Source organism: Chiloscyllium plagiosum, unplaced genomic scaffold, assembly GCF_037043375.1.
Source record: "Chiloscyllium plagiosum isolate Xiang-an unplaced genomic scaffold, Cpla_swu_hap1 HiC_scaffold_28, whole genome shotgun sequence".
NCBI classification, from domain to species: Eukaryota; Metazoa; Chordata; class Chondrichthyes; order Orectolobiformes; family Hemiscylliidae; genus Chiloscyllium; species Chiloscyllium plagiosum.
In genome coordinates, this window is record NW_028270166.1 from 49415499 (window position 1) to 49430814 (window position 15316).

At 42.2% G+C, this 15316-nt stretch overlaps 1 protein-coding gene across 4 annotated transcripts in view; it reads left to right on the plus strand.

Annotated features, from left to right (window-relative positions):
- cherp (calcium homeostasis endoplasmic reticulum protein) overlaps positions 1-15316 on the plus strand; it is a 68792-nt gene that overhangs the window by 38760 nt on the left and 14716 nt on the right. For all 4 annotated transcript variants that reach the window (XM_043720794.2, XM_087976188.1, XM_087976190.1 and 1 more), the window contains exons 7-11: positions 7319-7408; positions 8772-9042; positions 9765-9925; positions 12923-13352; positions 14560-14801. In XM_043720794.2, coding sequence (XP_043576729.1) covers positions 7319-7408; positions 8772-9042; positions 9765-9925; positions 12923-13352; positions 14560-14801 — 1194 coding nt within the window. The remainder of the gene's footprint in view (positions 1-7318; positions 7409-8771; positions 9043-9764; positions 9926-12922; positions 13353-14559; positions 14802-15316) is intronic.

A 15316-nucleotide genomic window follows, 5' to 3' on the forward strand; every position in this document is an offset into this window, starting at 1 on the left:
TCATGATTGTATAAACCTCTATAAGGTCACCCCTCAACCTCTGACGCTCCAGGGAAAACAGCCCCAGCCTATTAGCCTCCAGATAACTCAAGCCCTCCAACCCCGGCAACATTTTTGTAAATCTTTTCTGAGCCCTTTCAAGTTTCACAACATCCTTCCGATAGGAGGGAGACCAAAATGGCGCGCAATATTCCAAAGGTGGCATAACTAACATCCTGTACAGCCAGTACATGACCTCCTAACTACTCTACCTAATGCTCTGACCAATAAAGGAAAGCATTTTAATTACCACCTTCGCTATCCTATCTACCTGCGATTCCACTTTCAAGGAACTATGAACCCGCACTCCAAGATCTTTGTTCAGCAACACTCTCCAGGAGCTTACCATTAAGTGTATAAGTCCTGCCCAGATTTACTTTTCCAAAATGCAGCCCCTCACATTTCTCTAAATTAAACTCCATCTGCCACTCCTCAGCCTATTGGCCCATCTGATCAAGATCCTGTTGTACTCTGAGATAACCTTCTTCGCTGTCCAGTACGCCACCAATTTTGGTGTCATCTGCAAACTCACTAACTGTACCTCATATCATCACATTCCAAATCATTTATCTAAATGAGAAAAGTAGTGGACCCAGCACCGATCCTTGTAGCACACCATGAGTCACAGGCCTCCAGTTGAAAAACAACCTTCCACCACTACCACCACCACTCTCTGTCTTCTACCTTCGAGCCAGTTCTTTATCCAAATGACTAGTTCTCCCTGTGTTCCATGTGATTTACCTTTGCTAACCAGTCTACCATGAGGTCCTTGTCAAATGCCTTCCTGAAGTCCATTTAGATCACATCTACCGCTCTGTTCCTCATCAATCCTCTTTGTTATTTCTTCAAAAGACTCAATCAAGTTAGTGAAACATCATTTCCCAAGCACAAAGCCATATTGACTATCCCTAATTAGTCCTTGCCTTTCCAAATACATGTAATTCCTGTCCCTCAGAATTCCCTCCAACAACTGGCTCACCACCGACGTCAGGCTCAGTGGTCTATAGTTCCCTGGCTTTTCCTTACAACCTTTCCTAAATAGTGACAGCACATTAGCCAACCTCCAGTCTTCCGTCACCTCACCTGTGACTATCAATGATCCAAATACCTCGCAAGGAGCCCAGCAATCTCTTCCCTAGCTTCCCCTGATCAGGTCGTGGGGATTTAAGACATCCAGCACCACTACCTGTGTAATATGGACATTTTTCAAGATGTCACCATCTATTTGCCCACATTCTTTCTCTTCCATGTCCTTCTCCATCATAAACACGAATGCAAAATACTTGGTGCGTGTCTCCCCATCTCCTGCGGTTTCACACTGATCTTTGAGTATTCCTATTCTCTCTCATAACATGAGGACTGCAGGTGCTGGAGATCAGAGTTGAGAGTGTGTTGCTGGGAAAGCACAGCAGGTCAGGCAACGTCCGAGGAGCAGGAGAATTGACGTTTTAGGAATAAGCCCTTCATCAGGAATGTTGAGGGACCTATTTTCTCCCTAGTTACCATTTTGTCTTTAATGTATTTGTAAAATCCCTTTGGATTCTCTTAACTCTATTTGCCAAAGCTATCTCATGTCCCCTTTTTGCCCTCCTGATTTCCTTTTTAAGTATACGCCTACTGCCTTTATACTCTTCTAAGGATTCACTTGATCTCTGCTGTCTATTCCTGACATATGGTTTCTTCTTTTTATTGACCAAAACCTCAGTTCCTCTAGTCATCCAGCATACCCTACATCTACCAGCCATGCCTTTCACCATAACAGGAACATGCTGTCTCTGGACTCTTGTTACCTAATTTTTGAAGGCTTCCCATTTTCCAGCTGTCCCTTTACCTGTGAACATCTGTACCCAATCAGCTTTTTTAAAGTTTTTGACTAATACCATCAAAATTGTTCAGTTTAGAAACCTGGTAGGGGAGAGGTTGGACTGAAGGGTCTGTTTCCACTCTGACTCTGTAACTGCAGTGGCTACATCAGCTGGGATTTTCCAGAGTTCTCTACATTCTGAAATTGTCTTATCGATGGGAAACTCTGAAGAAAGAATGGAAAGAGAGAAGAAAGGGAATTATAGGTGTGTTAAACCCAGCATTTGTCATTAGAAAGTGCTATTGGGGAAATCTTAATGTTACACTTTTTTTTTTAAAAAATCAGTACAGCTAAACATGCTTTTATAAAAGGGAATTCCTGTTTGACGAATTTTTTTTTGAGGATGTAACTAGTAGGATAACAGGAGATGTAGAATACTTCGATTTCAAAAAGGTATGAAATAAGGACCACATAAATATGAAAGGTTTAGATTAGATTAGATTCCCTGCAGTATTGAGAGTGCTGTAAGGCAGCTCTGCTGACCATTGAGCCACCTTTACACCCGTGTGTGTTTATACAAAAGCTGCAGACACATTGAGTTGGGTGTGATATCATGGATACAGGGCTACTTAATAAGCTGACAGTATGGATGAATGGGACTTTCAAGTTGGCAAGCTAGTGACTAGTGTGTGCTGTAATATTAGTGACTTAAGTGCAGAGGTAACGAGTAATGTGTCTATGTTTGCTGATGTGACAAAGGTAGGTTGGAATGCAAGTTCTGAGGAGGATACAAAAGAGATGTAGGCAATATATCGACAGATGGAGAAATAATGTGGGCAATTGTGAGATTATTCAATTTAATTGTAAGAATAGAACAGAAAATCAGAATATTTTTTGAAAAGCATGTAAATGTCGGTGTTCAAAGAGGCTTGTGCTTGTACAAGGAGCACATAAAGTTTTGCTTCAGAATATGAGGCTTTGGTGAGACCAAACTTGGAATACTGTGCATGATGGACCATGTGGTCTCTGTTGCTGCTTCTTAAGCCACAGCTCCTGTTTGTGAAATCTATGTCATCACACCAAGTGCTAAAACTTCCATCTTGGTTTGGTGGAGAAATCCAAGATGAGCCAACCAAGGAGCTCTTGACTCTGGTCTATACCATGGTATCGACCAATCAAAGTGGGAGCAGGAATAGGGAGCAGTGAAGTTCAGTTTGAGACATTTGTTGGTCTGGCAAAAGATTTTGCTCAGTTATGGAGTGCAATCCCAATCTTCCTTTGCTAATAGCTTAGGCCATAAATTCTGAGGTTGGAATGAAAATACAAAATTCTGGAAAAACGTAGCAGGTCAGTCAGGATATCCGAGTGGAAAAGGCAACAGGGTCACACCTTAAGAGTCATCAACTCTTATTTTGCCTTTACAGCTGCTGAATAACCTGCTTTATCTTTCCAGAATTCTTGTTTTTATTATATGCCTTATATCATTGTACCTGTAAACTAATGAGAAGTGGCTTTAGTACCATGTAAGTCCCAACATCATGTTATGCAGTAACACTGCCTGCACTAGGCAGTGATTGATGAGTAAACACTAATAAGATAAAGCTATAATTCTTCAAGAATTCTGGATTTATTTTAACCTAGTTTGATGTACATTCTAAAAGGTTTGCATAAAGATTTGTAACTGGTTGCCATGATTGTGGGTATGTTTGCTGAGCTGGGAAGTTGATTCACAGATATGTTGTGCTCTTTCTAGGGAACACCCTCAATGCTTTGGAGCCTCCTGTGAAGCACGACTGTACTGTGTCTTCTGGAATTTATTTGGTTTTATTCTCGCTGCTTCTGGTTGCCCGTTCCGTTGGTTCGTTTTAATGGTCGGTATACTGGATTTAGGTCTATGTGATAATTGATGGAGTCCATGGATGAGTGCCGTGCCTCTAGAAATTCTCTGGCTGTCCTCTGTATAGCACATCCTGTTATCATTGTGATGTTCCAGTCGAGTTTGTGCACCTTGTCATCTGTGAATATGGCTTCCAGGTGCGGCTAGTCGTAGCGTTTAGTGGGTAGGTGGTGGTCATGAATGCGGATTGCTAGTTGTCTGCGTGTTTGTCCAATATAGTGTTTTGTGTAGCCTTTGTGATGGTAGAATGCGGATGTGATAGTACAAAGAACACAGAACAGTCAATGCATAACAAAAGTGTACAGGAATAGATTGGGACTGCCATAGTGTTCAGGGTTTGGATGGAGAGGAATTTGTTAAGAGTGTACAAGAAAAATTTCTGAGTCAGTATGTGGATGTACTTACTAGAGAGAGTGCAAAACTTGACCTACTCTTGAGAAATAAGGCAGGGCAAGTGACTGAGGTGTCAGTGGGGGAGCATTTGGAGCCAGTGAACATAATTCTATTAGTTTTAAAATAGAGATGGAAAAGTATAGACAGGATCTTAAAGTTGAAATTCTAAATTGGAGAAAGGCTAATTTTGACAGTATTAGGCAAGAACTTTCAAAAACTGATTGGGGGCAGATGTTCGCAGATAAAGGGGTGGCTGGAAAATGGGAAGCCTTCAGAAATGAGATAACAAGAGTCCAGAGAAAGTATATTCCTGATAGGGTGAAAAGAAAGGCTGGTAGGTATAGGGAATGCTGGATGACTAAAGAAATTGAGGGTTTGGTTAAGAAAAAGGAGGAAGCATGTGTCAGGTGTAGACAAGAGAGATCGAGTGAATCCTTAGAAGAGTATAAAGGCAGTACAGTATACTTAAGAGGGAAATCAGGAGGGCAAAAAGGGGACATGAGATAGCTTTGGCAAATAGGGTTAAAAAGAATCCAAAGGGTTTTTACAAATACATTAAGGGCAAAAGGGTAACTAGGGAGCGTATAGGGCCCCTCGGAGATCTTTGCGGCCTTTGTGTGGAGCCGCAGGAAATGGGGGAGAAACTAAATGAGTATTTTGCACCAGTGTTTACTGTGGAAAAGAATATGGAAGACATTGAATGTCAGAAAATAGATGGTGACATCTTGAAAAAAGTCCATATTACAGAGGAGTAAGAGCTGGATGCCTCGAAACGCATAAAGGTGGATAAATCCCCAGGACCTGATCAGGTGTACCCTAGAACTCTGCGGGAAGCTAGGGAAGTGTTTGCTGGGCCCCTTGCTGAAATATTTGCATCATCGAAGGTCAGAGGTGAGGTGCCAGAAGACTGGAGGTTGGCTAATGTGGCGCCACTGTTTAAGAAGGGTGGTAAGGAAAAGCCAGGGAACTATAGACCAGTGAGCCTGACCTCGGTGATGGGCCAGTTGTTAGAGGGAATCCTGAGGGACAGGATGTACATGTATTTGGAAAGACAAGGACTGATTAGGGATAGTCAACATGGCTTTGTGCTTGGGAAATCATGTCTCTCAAACTTGATTGAGTTTCTTGAAAAAGTAACAAAGAAGATTCATGAGGGCAGGGACGTGCTTGTGATCTATATGGACTTCAGTAAGGCGTTCGACAAGGTTCCTCATGGGAGACTGATTAGCAAGGTTAGATCTCATGGAATACAGGGAGAACTAGCCATTTGGATACAGAACTGGCTCAAAGGTAGAAAACGGAGGTGGTCATGGAGGGTTGTTTTTCAGACTGGAGGCCTGTGACCAGTGGAGTGCCACAAGGATTGGTGCTGGGTCCATTACTACTTGTCATTTATATAAATGATTTGGATGTGATCATAGGAGGTAGTTAGTAAGTTTGCAGATGACACCAAAATTTGAAGAAGGTTACCTCAGATTACAACGGGATTTTGATCAGATTGACAAATGGGCCGAGGAGTGGCAGATGGAGTTTAATTTAGATAAATGCATTTTGGGAAAGCAAATCCTAGCAGGGCTTATACACTTAATGGTAAGGTCCTGGGAAATGTTGCTGAACAAAAAGACCTTGGAGTGCAGGTTCATAGCTCCTTGAAAGTAGAGTTGCATGTAAATAGGATAGTGAAGAAGGCATTTGGTATGCTTTCCTTTATTGATCAGAGCATTGAGTACCGGTGTTGGGAGGTCATGTTGCAGCTGTACAGGACATTGGTTAGGCTACTTTTGGCATATTGTGTGCAATTCTGATCTCCTTCCTGTCAGAAAGATGTTGTGAAACTTGTAAATCTTTTCTGAACCCTTTCAAGGATGTTGCCAGGGTTGGAGGATTTGAGCTACAGGGAGAGGTTGAATAGGCTGGGGCTGTTTTCCCTGGAGCGTCAGAGGCTGACGGGTGACCTCATAGAGGTTTATAAAATCATGAGGGGCATAGATAGGATAAGTAGACAAAGTCTTTTCCCTGGGATGTGGGAGTCCAGAACTAGAGGGCATAGGTTTAGGGTGAGAGGGGAAAGATATAAAAGAGACCTAAGGGGCAACACTTTCATGCAGAGGGTGGTGCATCTATGGAATGAGCTGCCACAGGAAGTGGTGGAGGGTAGTACAATTGCAACATTTAAAAGGCATCTGGATGGGTATATGAACAGAAAGGGTTTGGAGGGATATGGGCCAAGTGCTGACAAATGGGACTAGATTGGGTTGGGATATCTGGTCGGCATGGACAAGTTGGACCGTGTTTCGTTGCTGTACATCTCTGTGACTTTGTAAAAGCCACATACGCACCAGATCCTGAACTACAGCACAACACACAAAGAGAAGTTGCATTAGGACTCTGTTCAAAAGGGCTGCAACACACTGCATTACCTGCAAAGCGAAGAAAAAGAACACCTCCACAAAGTCTTTGCCAAGGATGGATAGCACTACAACTTGATGTGCAGATGCTTAGCAGACAAACAAGACGACAATGCCATGCCATGACCTAACACACTAGCCACGCTACCTTATATAAAAAAATGTCTCTGAAATAACAGCCAGACATCTCCGACTACTTGGATTCATGACACCCCATAAATCAATTACTGCACTCATACAAAATTCACCAGAATAAAAGACCCAGTACCCATCATGTTCAAGACAAATGTAGCTGACAAGATTCCCATGCAGACAACTAACAATTCGCATCCACATACACCAACTAGCTACTAAACACCCTGACTAGTTGTCCCTGGTAGCCCCACACACAGATGACAAGGACCGCAAATTCAACTGGGAAAACACTACGATAATAGGACAAGCTAAACAGAGGATAGCCAAAGAATTTCTAGAAGCATGGCACTCATCCACAGTCTCCATCAATAAACACATTGACCTAGACCCAGTATACCGACCACTACAATGAACAATTGGAAACAGCAGGAACAAAACCAAATAAATTCCAAAAGGCACAGTACAGCAGCGCTTCACAGGAGGCTCCAAACCACTGAGGGGGTCACCTAGAATGGGGATGAAATGTCTGTGAATCAACTTTACAGCTTGGCGACCATACCCACAAAGACATTTGAAAAGATTGTGCAACCTTTAATTGCTGACATCTCCTAACACAGCATTTTTAAAATAAATTTTTCACAGCTGTTGCAACTGTGGGAGAAGAATGGTTACTTTGATGAGTCCATTATTCAGCAGTTGCAGAGCCCAGCTCTTGGACTTGGACAGTACCAGGTTAGTAACTTGTGGTACCTGTAGCATCTGCTATTCAAAATGCAAACAACCTACTGCTTATCTTTGGCATAGTTAACATTTAAAATAAGTTTCGATTAGGAAGTCAGCTTATTTTTCAGATGCTTTTTAAGTTAAATCCTATGCTCATTGAAGCAAAAAAGACTCAAATTCACTTCCACCATGTTTTTGGCAGTGTTGCACAGCTCAATCTATTGGGTGGCTGATTTGCAATGCAAAATGATATGCAGGTTCAGTTCCTGCACAATGAAGGTCATGCCTTCTCAACGTCTCCCCTTGCCTGAGATGTAGCTAGCCTCCTGTCAAATTTACCACCAGTCATTTCTGTCTCTAATGAGAAACAGGCCTCTGTGATTATGGTGACTTTATCTTATCTTGTCTTCAAACCTTGTAAAACAGTCAAGGTGATACAGTAAGCTGTCACCTGTGCTAAACATTAGCTTAGATTAATTAGATGAAAAAATCCATTCTCCTCTCCCTCAAAGGATCCAACTTGAGATAGATTTGCATGATTTTGTCTCCATTCTTAGTAGATGTTGGCTTGTAGCATCAAAGTAATGCAAATTTGGCACTAATTTGGAGACTAAAGCAGGGAATTTGCAATGACGACTTGTGTGATGAATTGAAAATTGAGTGGTAGTTCAGAAAATGGCACAGGTGCCTTTTTCAGGTAATGAGATCCTAGCTTTTGCAAATGACTATGCTGGACTTAGCTTGGGAAATGTGGTATTGCGACTGGTGATGAGTATCAAGTTCCTTTTTAACACAACAGTACTCTTAATAAATTAAAGAGTTAGGATTTAGGACTGCAGCAATAGTGCACCATCTCCCAGCAAAGGAAATAAATGATCAGATTGTCTGATGTTAGTTGACATAAAAGTGCTGTCTAAGTCACAAAGAGAATCCCCCTATTTTCAAATATTGTTGTAGGATCTTATAGATCCACTTAGATAGAAAGGCATGGATAACATCTATGCCAAAAAAATGGCTTTGCCAACAGTACCAGCCTAGATTGCGTGTTCAGGTATTTTAACCAGCTTCTGACTCGGATCAAATTGTTACCTCTGATGCAAGGATGCCACAATGCATAACTACATAGTAAAATTGTTAGCAATATTTGGAAAGAAACCAGTTGACCAAACCCCTACTGTGAATCTCTTACGGGAATTATCCATTTTATTTCTCAGGAATTTAATTAAATTCAAGATCTTTATGATAAACATGCATTGCTTGATGCCTTGAGCCTATTCTTTATTTTGCCAGCATCTTTGGTTTACACTGATCTCATCTTCTCCATCAACGTTCCTGAATGTAATTTTGTGCTTCTGTATGGTACTTCTTGCAGGCCTCTTTAATCACAGAGTTTGCTGCTGTGGTTCAGCCCATTCAGATGGCATTCCAGCAACAGATCCAGAGCTTGAAAGCCCATCACCAAGAGTTTGTGGACAGTCTCACCAAACATCAACATCAACCACCCCAGCCTCCACCCCAGCCTCAGCCCCAGCCCCAACCCCAGGCACAGCCCCAAACACTGCTGGAACCTGAGGCTCCACCACCACACATCCCAATGCCTCCGAGCCAAGATCTGCCAGCGCTCTCACCAACTGAGACACAAGGTGCAGTAATGAATGAAATGAAACATATGAACTGAAGTGTTAGCACATTGTACATTTGAATTAAAAAAGAAAGATGTGCATATTTACATAATTTTTTTTATTTCCACTGCTATCTTACGTAAAACTCATGTTTACAGAAATCCTGGATTAGGCTGTTGACCTCTAACCTGATGAGATTTGACTTTTCAGGATAAGTAGAGGCTCAAGAGAGGTCCCTCTCAGTGTTTGAAATTCAGATATGGAGCTGTTTTTGAGCATTTTATCTGAGTCAAAGAGTAATCGGAACAAAGTCAGGTTCTTTGCAACACAAGTATCATGAGAGCAAGGTATTCTTGCTTCCCTTCATTGATAGTTTAAAAACGTTAGAAGAAATACACTGCAAATTGGAGGGCTCACACTTCACTTCCTCAGCCATTCATGGAAAGGTAACAAGCCTGATTTGATTATTCTACTTACAAGTTCTTGAGAAATTTCTGAACTCCATGATAGAGTTCTACATGGCAAGCTCACTATGTCTAGTCATCATTGGCCTTTCGTAGAAGATGCAGCATGAGAGGCCATTTCCTTCCCACACACAGTGTCCCATAGCCTGTGCACAGTTGGTTGCCATGACTTGCCTTGGAAAGTTAGCCAATTAACAGCAACTTTTGTGTTTTTGTAGAGATTTTTGTAGGATGCTATTGAGAGGAACCACTTTTAAAAATCTTCTGATTATATTACAGATGAGGCCAAGCCCCCACTTTCCCTCCCTGAAAATGTGCCAAGTGGAGGGCAAGAACTCAGTCCAGCAGGACAGCGAGGACCTGGGCAACATGAGCACTCGTCTTCTAAGCCACCATGGTTCGAACGTCCTGCCATGCCACTCTGGGGTCAACAGCAACAGGTACTGGTTTGGGGAATTCTTCCAGGTCTGTGGAGTAATGTGTAGCCATTGACGGAGCAAGCAAATGTCAGGAATGAGGGAGCTGCATCAAAATCTCCTATTTAGGAATAATAAATTAGGAAAGATAATTACAGTATCAGTAGAGAAATAAATCAAGCAAACTGCTTGTCCCAAAACAGGCTGTCTGTGTCACACAGAGGAGTGTGCAAGAGAACCACCAGAGAGGCAGTCAGCATCACAGAGGAGCGAGTGAGAGGAGCAAGCTGAGACAATTAGCAGCATCACCTAGAAGGGCAGGTGTGACAGAATTCCATGACAGGCAGTCCGTGTCATCTATAGTGTATTGGAGAAAGACCATAAGACAGGCAGTCAGCATCACTGAGAGGAGTGGGTGACAGGAGAATCCTGAGACAGGCAGTGAGCTTAAACTCAAGGAGCAAGTGACAGGAGAATCCTGAGACAGGGAGGGTGACTGTGAAAGGAATTGTCAATAATGATATAGGAAAGGTTGATTAGCTGGTGAATAACAGCCAATAACAGTGTAAATAGCTGGAAATTAGAGAAACATGAAGTTTAAAATATTTTAGGTGATAAAGGTAAATACAATAAGTGGTGAAACACTAGCTAAAGTGTTCAAGGATATTAATTAATTAAGGGAACCAAATAATAACTTATCATACACTAAGGATGGAAGGCTGGTGATGTGGTGCAGCTGCAGAAGGTCAGTGCTTCCAAGCCAGTGTTCTCCAGGACACTGAATGCAGAATATTTAAGTGAACATGTTACACATGTTTGATACTACAGTATCTTTTGCTCATATACTTAAAAGACATTTTCATTTATATAAATTTTAATGTATATTTAAATTATATCCATAAGATGTGCACAATTTTGATCTGTAAATACAGGATTTATATTATTTCCCTCATCTTGTTCTTATTTCACTGGTTAATACTTTCAGCCCTTCCTCCCATGTCATGAACCCCAGTAAATGTTCTTCCACTTCTCCATTTTCTCTGAATCCATTGAAATCTGACTAAGACTGGGGACTCAATGCAACATGGATTTTAGGTGCTTTCCTTCATTCTAACTTGAAGTACATTTAACTGCCAACTAGGAAACCATAAATAATGCTATATTTCTAAATCAGTGACCTATAAAAGGACCCAAAGGTCTTACCATGAATGTAAAGTGTCAGCTCATTTATCTCTTGTGCCTGTCAACCAAAGCAGTGCTGCTATTCAAGAATGCTTTCCCATGAATAGGTTCCTCTGTTGGCATCTGTTATGTGTGTGATTAGATTAGATTAGATTAGATTACAGTGTGGAAACAGGCCCTTCGGCCCAACAAGTCCACACCGACCCGCCGAAGCGAAACCCATCCATACCCCTACATTTACCCCTTACCTAACACTACGGGCAATTTTAGTATGGCCAATTCACCTAACCTGCACATCTTTGGACTGTGGGAGGAAACCGGAGCACCCGGAGGAAACCCACGCAGACATGGGGAGAACATGCAAACTCCACACAGTCAGTCGCCTGAGTCGGGAATTGAACCCGGGTCTCTGGCGCTGCGAGGCAGCAGTGCTAACCACTGTGCCACCGTGCCGCCCACTATGCCACCGTGCCGCCCACGCGATGAGAGCAATCTTATGAAACACATGGCCTGGTTGTAATTAAATAACATGTCAAACCTGTGTGTACATGCTGCTCAGGATTTCTAATTAAAGAATGATCATTTTTAAAATAATCTTGCTTTTGACACACTTCCTGCAGGAAATACTGTGTATTCTTGTAAGTGGTACTAGCCTACCATTATCCTTAGTCAGTATTCTGCACTTTCTTAAAGCAGCTCTTGAGTATCTGCTTGTGCTTTTTCAGCATTACTTGGTTATATAAAGGTGACAGCTGTCATTTTAATGAATGTTGTAATAACAAAGACCAAGTTAATGGAGGCCTAATGAGGACAGGATCAGGCTTGGCAGTATATTTTTCCCATAATATGAGTGTGAACAGATTTCAATAACTAACCCTATTTGAAAGAAGTATTTTTAATTACGAACAAATTAGAAATAGAGATTGCTGGGAAAGCTCAGTAGATCTGGCAGCATCTGTGAAGATAAATCTGAGGAAGGGTCACTGGACCCGAAACAGGGCAGCACGGTGGCTCAGTGATTAGCACTGCTGTCTCACAGCGCTAGGGACCCGGGTTCAATTCCTGCCTCAGGCAACTGTCCGTGTGGAGTTTGCACGTTCTCTCCATGCCTGCGTGGGTTTCCTCCGGGTGCTCCGGTTTCCTCCCACAGTCCAAAAAGATGTGCAAGTTAGGTGAATTGGCCATGCTAAATTGCCCATAGTGTTAGGTGCATTAGTCAGGGGTAAATGTAGGGGAATGGATCTGGGTGAGTTGCTCTTCGGAGGGTCGGTGTGGACTTGTTGGGCCGAAGGGCCTGTTTCCACATTGTAGGGAATCTAATCATAGATGTTACTAGACTTGCTGAGCTTTTCCAGCAATCTCTATTTTTGCTTATGATTTACAGATTCCACAGTTCTTGCAATTTTTATTTTGTATTTTTAATTATTGCCCATTAATACTGATTGTTAGGTTAGTGCAGTGTTCACTGAGTTGGAGTTTCTCTTTGCCCCTGTTAATGCTTCCATTCACTAGCTGGGCTAGTCAGAGAATGAATGTCTTGGAGTCAAGTTGAGCATGATATAAATTAGCTGTTCAACCCAAACCATTTGTTTGGATGAATTAGTTAAAATTGAGAAAGATCTCTTTATGAATCAGTTCATTTGACATGGACCTCATCATTACCAAGGTGTCACGTATGCCAGCTTTTTAAAAAGGTAAGTCAACAAGTGTTGATAGCTGCAGTTTAAACCATGCTGTCGTAACATTTAATGAATAAATGGTTCTGTGCTGTCAATTCAATGTGCTTTAAATAATGATTCTTGGAGTCTGAGCATGTCTTTCTCTTTTTACCATTGCCAGTTTGACCAGGGGTTTAATGCTCCACACCAAGGACCACCTCATTGCCAACCCTGGAATAACAATCATGAAGGGATGTGGAATGACCAGCGGGAACAAAATTGGAACAACCAACGGGATGCTCCTTGGAATAACCAGCATGAGCCATCCTGGAATAATCAGTTTGAGCCCCCGTGGAACAACCAGCATGAGCCACCCTGGGGAGGGCAGCGGGACCCACCATTCAGAATGCAGAGACCTCCTCACTTCCGCCAGCAGCCCCCATTCCCACCACACCAACAGCACCCACCTTTCAACCAGCCTCCACACCCCCACAACTTTAATCGCATTCCTCCGCGGTTCATGCAGGATGACTTCCCTCCTCGACACCACTTCGATCGTCCCCCATATCCTCCTCACCATTTTGACTATCAACAGGGAGACTTTCCACCAGGTAAATAATTCCCAGCAGCCTGTGCATTGATAGCATTATGTAGTTAAGTTCTTTCTTAACTGTTTTTAACTTTGCATTGTTGTGACTTCAAGCTGATTTCATACACTTATTTTCCATGGAAGTTTCTTCCAAGTGCTTATAGAGAAAGAAAGACTTCCATTAGTGCAGCACTTCTTAACAGTGTTAATGCCCCAAAGCCAAGCTCTCTCAGTATATTTGAAATGTTATCAGAGTTTACATGTAGGAAACATGGAAGGCAACTTGCACAGAACAAGGGTCCCTTAAACTGCAGTGTGATAGCAATTGTCTGTTTTGGTTGTGATAGGGAATAAATGTTACCTAGGACAAAAGGCACATTTCTCCAAACTTCATAATACTGCCATGAAACGTTTTACATCAACGTTAGAAGACAAATTGAACCACTGCTCCATCAGTGTGACCTCCAGTAGTGCACAGTAGAGGGTGTGCTGTGCTGTGTTGTAATGTCAGCCTAGATTTTGCGTACAAGGTTCTGGGGTAGGACTTGAGTACGCAATCCTGATTCAGAAGCTGAGTGTTACCAGTGAGCCAAAACCAATACTTCACCACTGTGATACAGCACCAGTGGGAGAGATCAGACCCTTGCCTTGACTGATAGTTTTTTTTCTTGGCCCTGACTTACCAACCCTGGAGCACTTTTTTGTGCTGAGCCTGTAAAGTCTGTAGGAATAACAGTGATGCTAAGTTCTTTACATTCCTGACTAAGGGGGAGATTTATAACTGACTGAAGGCAGATAGGAAAGTCAGGTGAAATCTGTTGAATGCTTCACCTAGTGAAACATAACTTTGGTTTAGTTGGGTAGAATAGCCTTTTTCATTCATGGTTGTGAACTGCATATGTAATTCAGAATCAAATCTGGTTATATTTTCCCATGTTTGAGCAAAATTGTGAATTTGTATGCATCAGTCACATCTCCTATCTGTCAAACAAATCATTTGCAATTTCAATTTATTGCTAAATGCAAGATTCGCATTAATGTTCCTTTTATAAACTACAGTTTATTAATTTTCTAATAAATAGTTGTCTTAAATTCCTTTGTGATTTGACACGTATAGGTCAGGTGTAATAGTATTGTGTTATATATAAGCCTGAAACATTAATACAACTAAGAAACAGAACCAGGTATTGAACTTTGGCTGAAATGCCTCTTCAATGTTAATATTCCAGATATGGGCCCTCCTCATCATCCTCCACACCGAATGCCTCCGCCAGGAATGGGAGAACCCCCTCCATGGGGTGGGCCCCAACACCCAGATTTTGCTGGTCCCCCTCCAGGCTTTAATGGACAGCCACCCCATATCAGACGGCAAGGGCCCCCTCCACCACAGATCAGCCCAGATGATCCTAGCCTGGTGCCCAACGTACCATATTTCGATCTCCCGGCAGGATTAATGGCACCACTGGTGAAGGTAAGCTTCCAATATTGCTCGGTCTGCCTATATCAGGGTTGACTTGCATTCTGTGTGTCATTTTTTAACATGAGAAGGCACCAAAACTGCTTCATAGGCTCCTGATCAAAAGCTGATGTGCAACCATTAAGGTACAGGTAACTAAATGTTAGGTCATAGAAGTAGGTTTGAAACAGGGCCTTAAAGCAGCAGTGAGAGATAAACTCAGATGTTTGGCAAAGAAATTCCAGAGTTTAGGATCTGTGGTTGAACAAATGACCACCAATTCTCTGCCAAAGGGAGTGGGATGTATAGGTGACCAGATTTTGAAGGTTACAGAAATGGGAGGGTAATACCATAAAATTTATTTACAATGCTAAATCAAAGGTGTTGGTTGCCTGGGAACCAAACTAGATCGGTAAAGAACAACATCGATTTGTGTGTGGATTAACATATGGGCAGCAGAGGTTTAGATGGGTTTAAGTTTAATCAAGAGTGGGTGTTGTAGGCTGAGAGTCCACCTGGAAAGCTGTGGA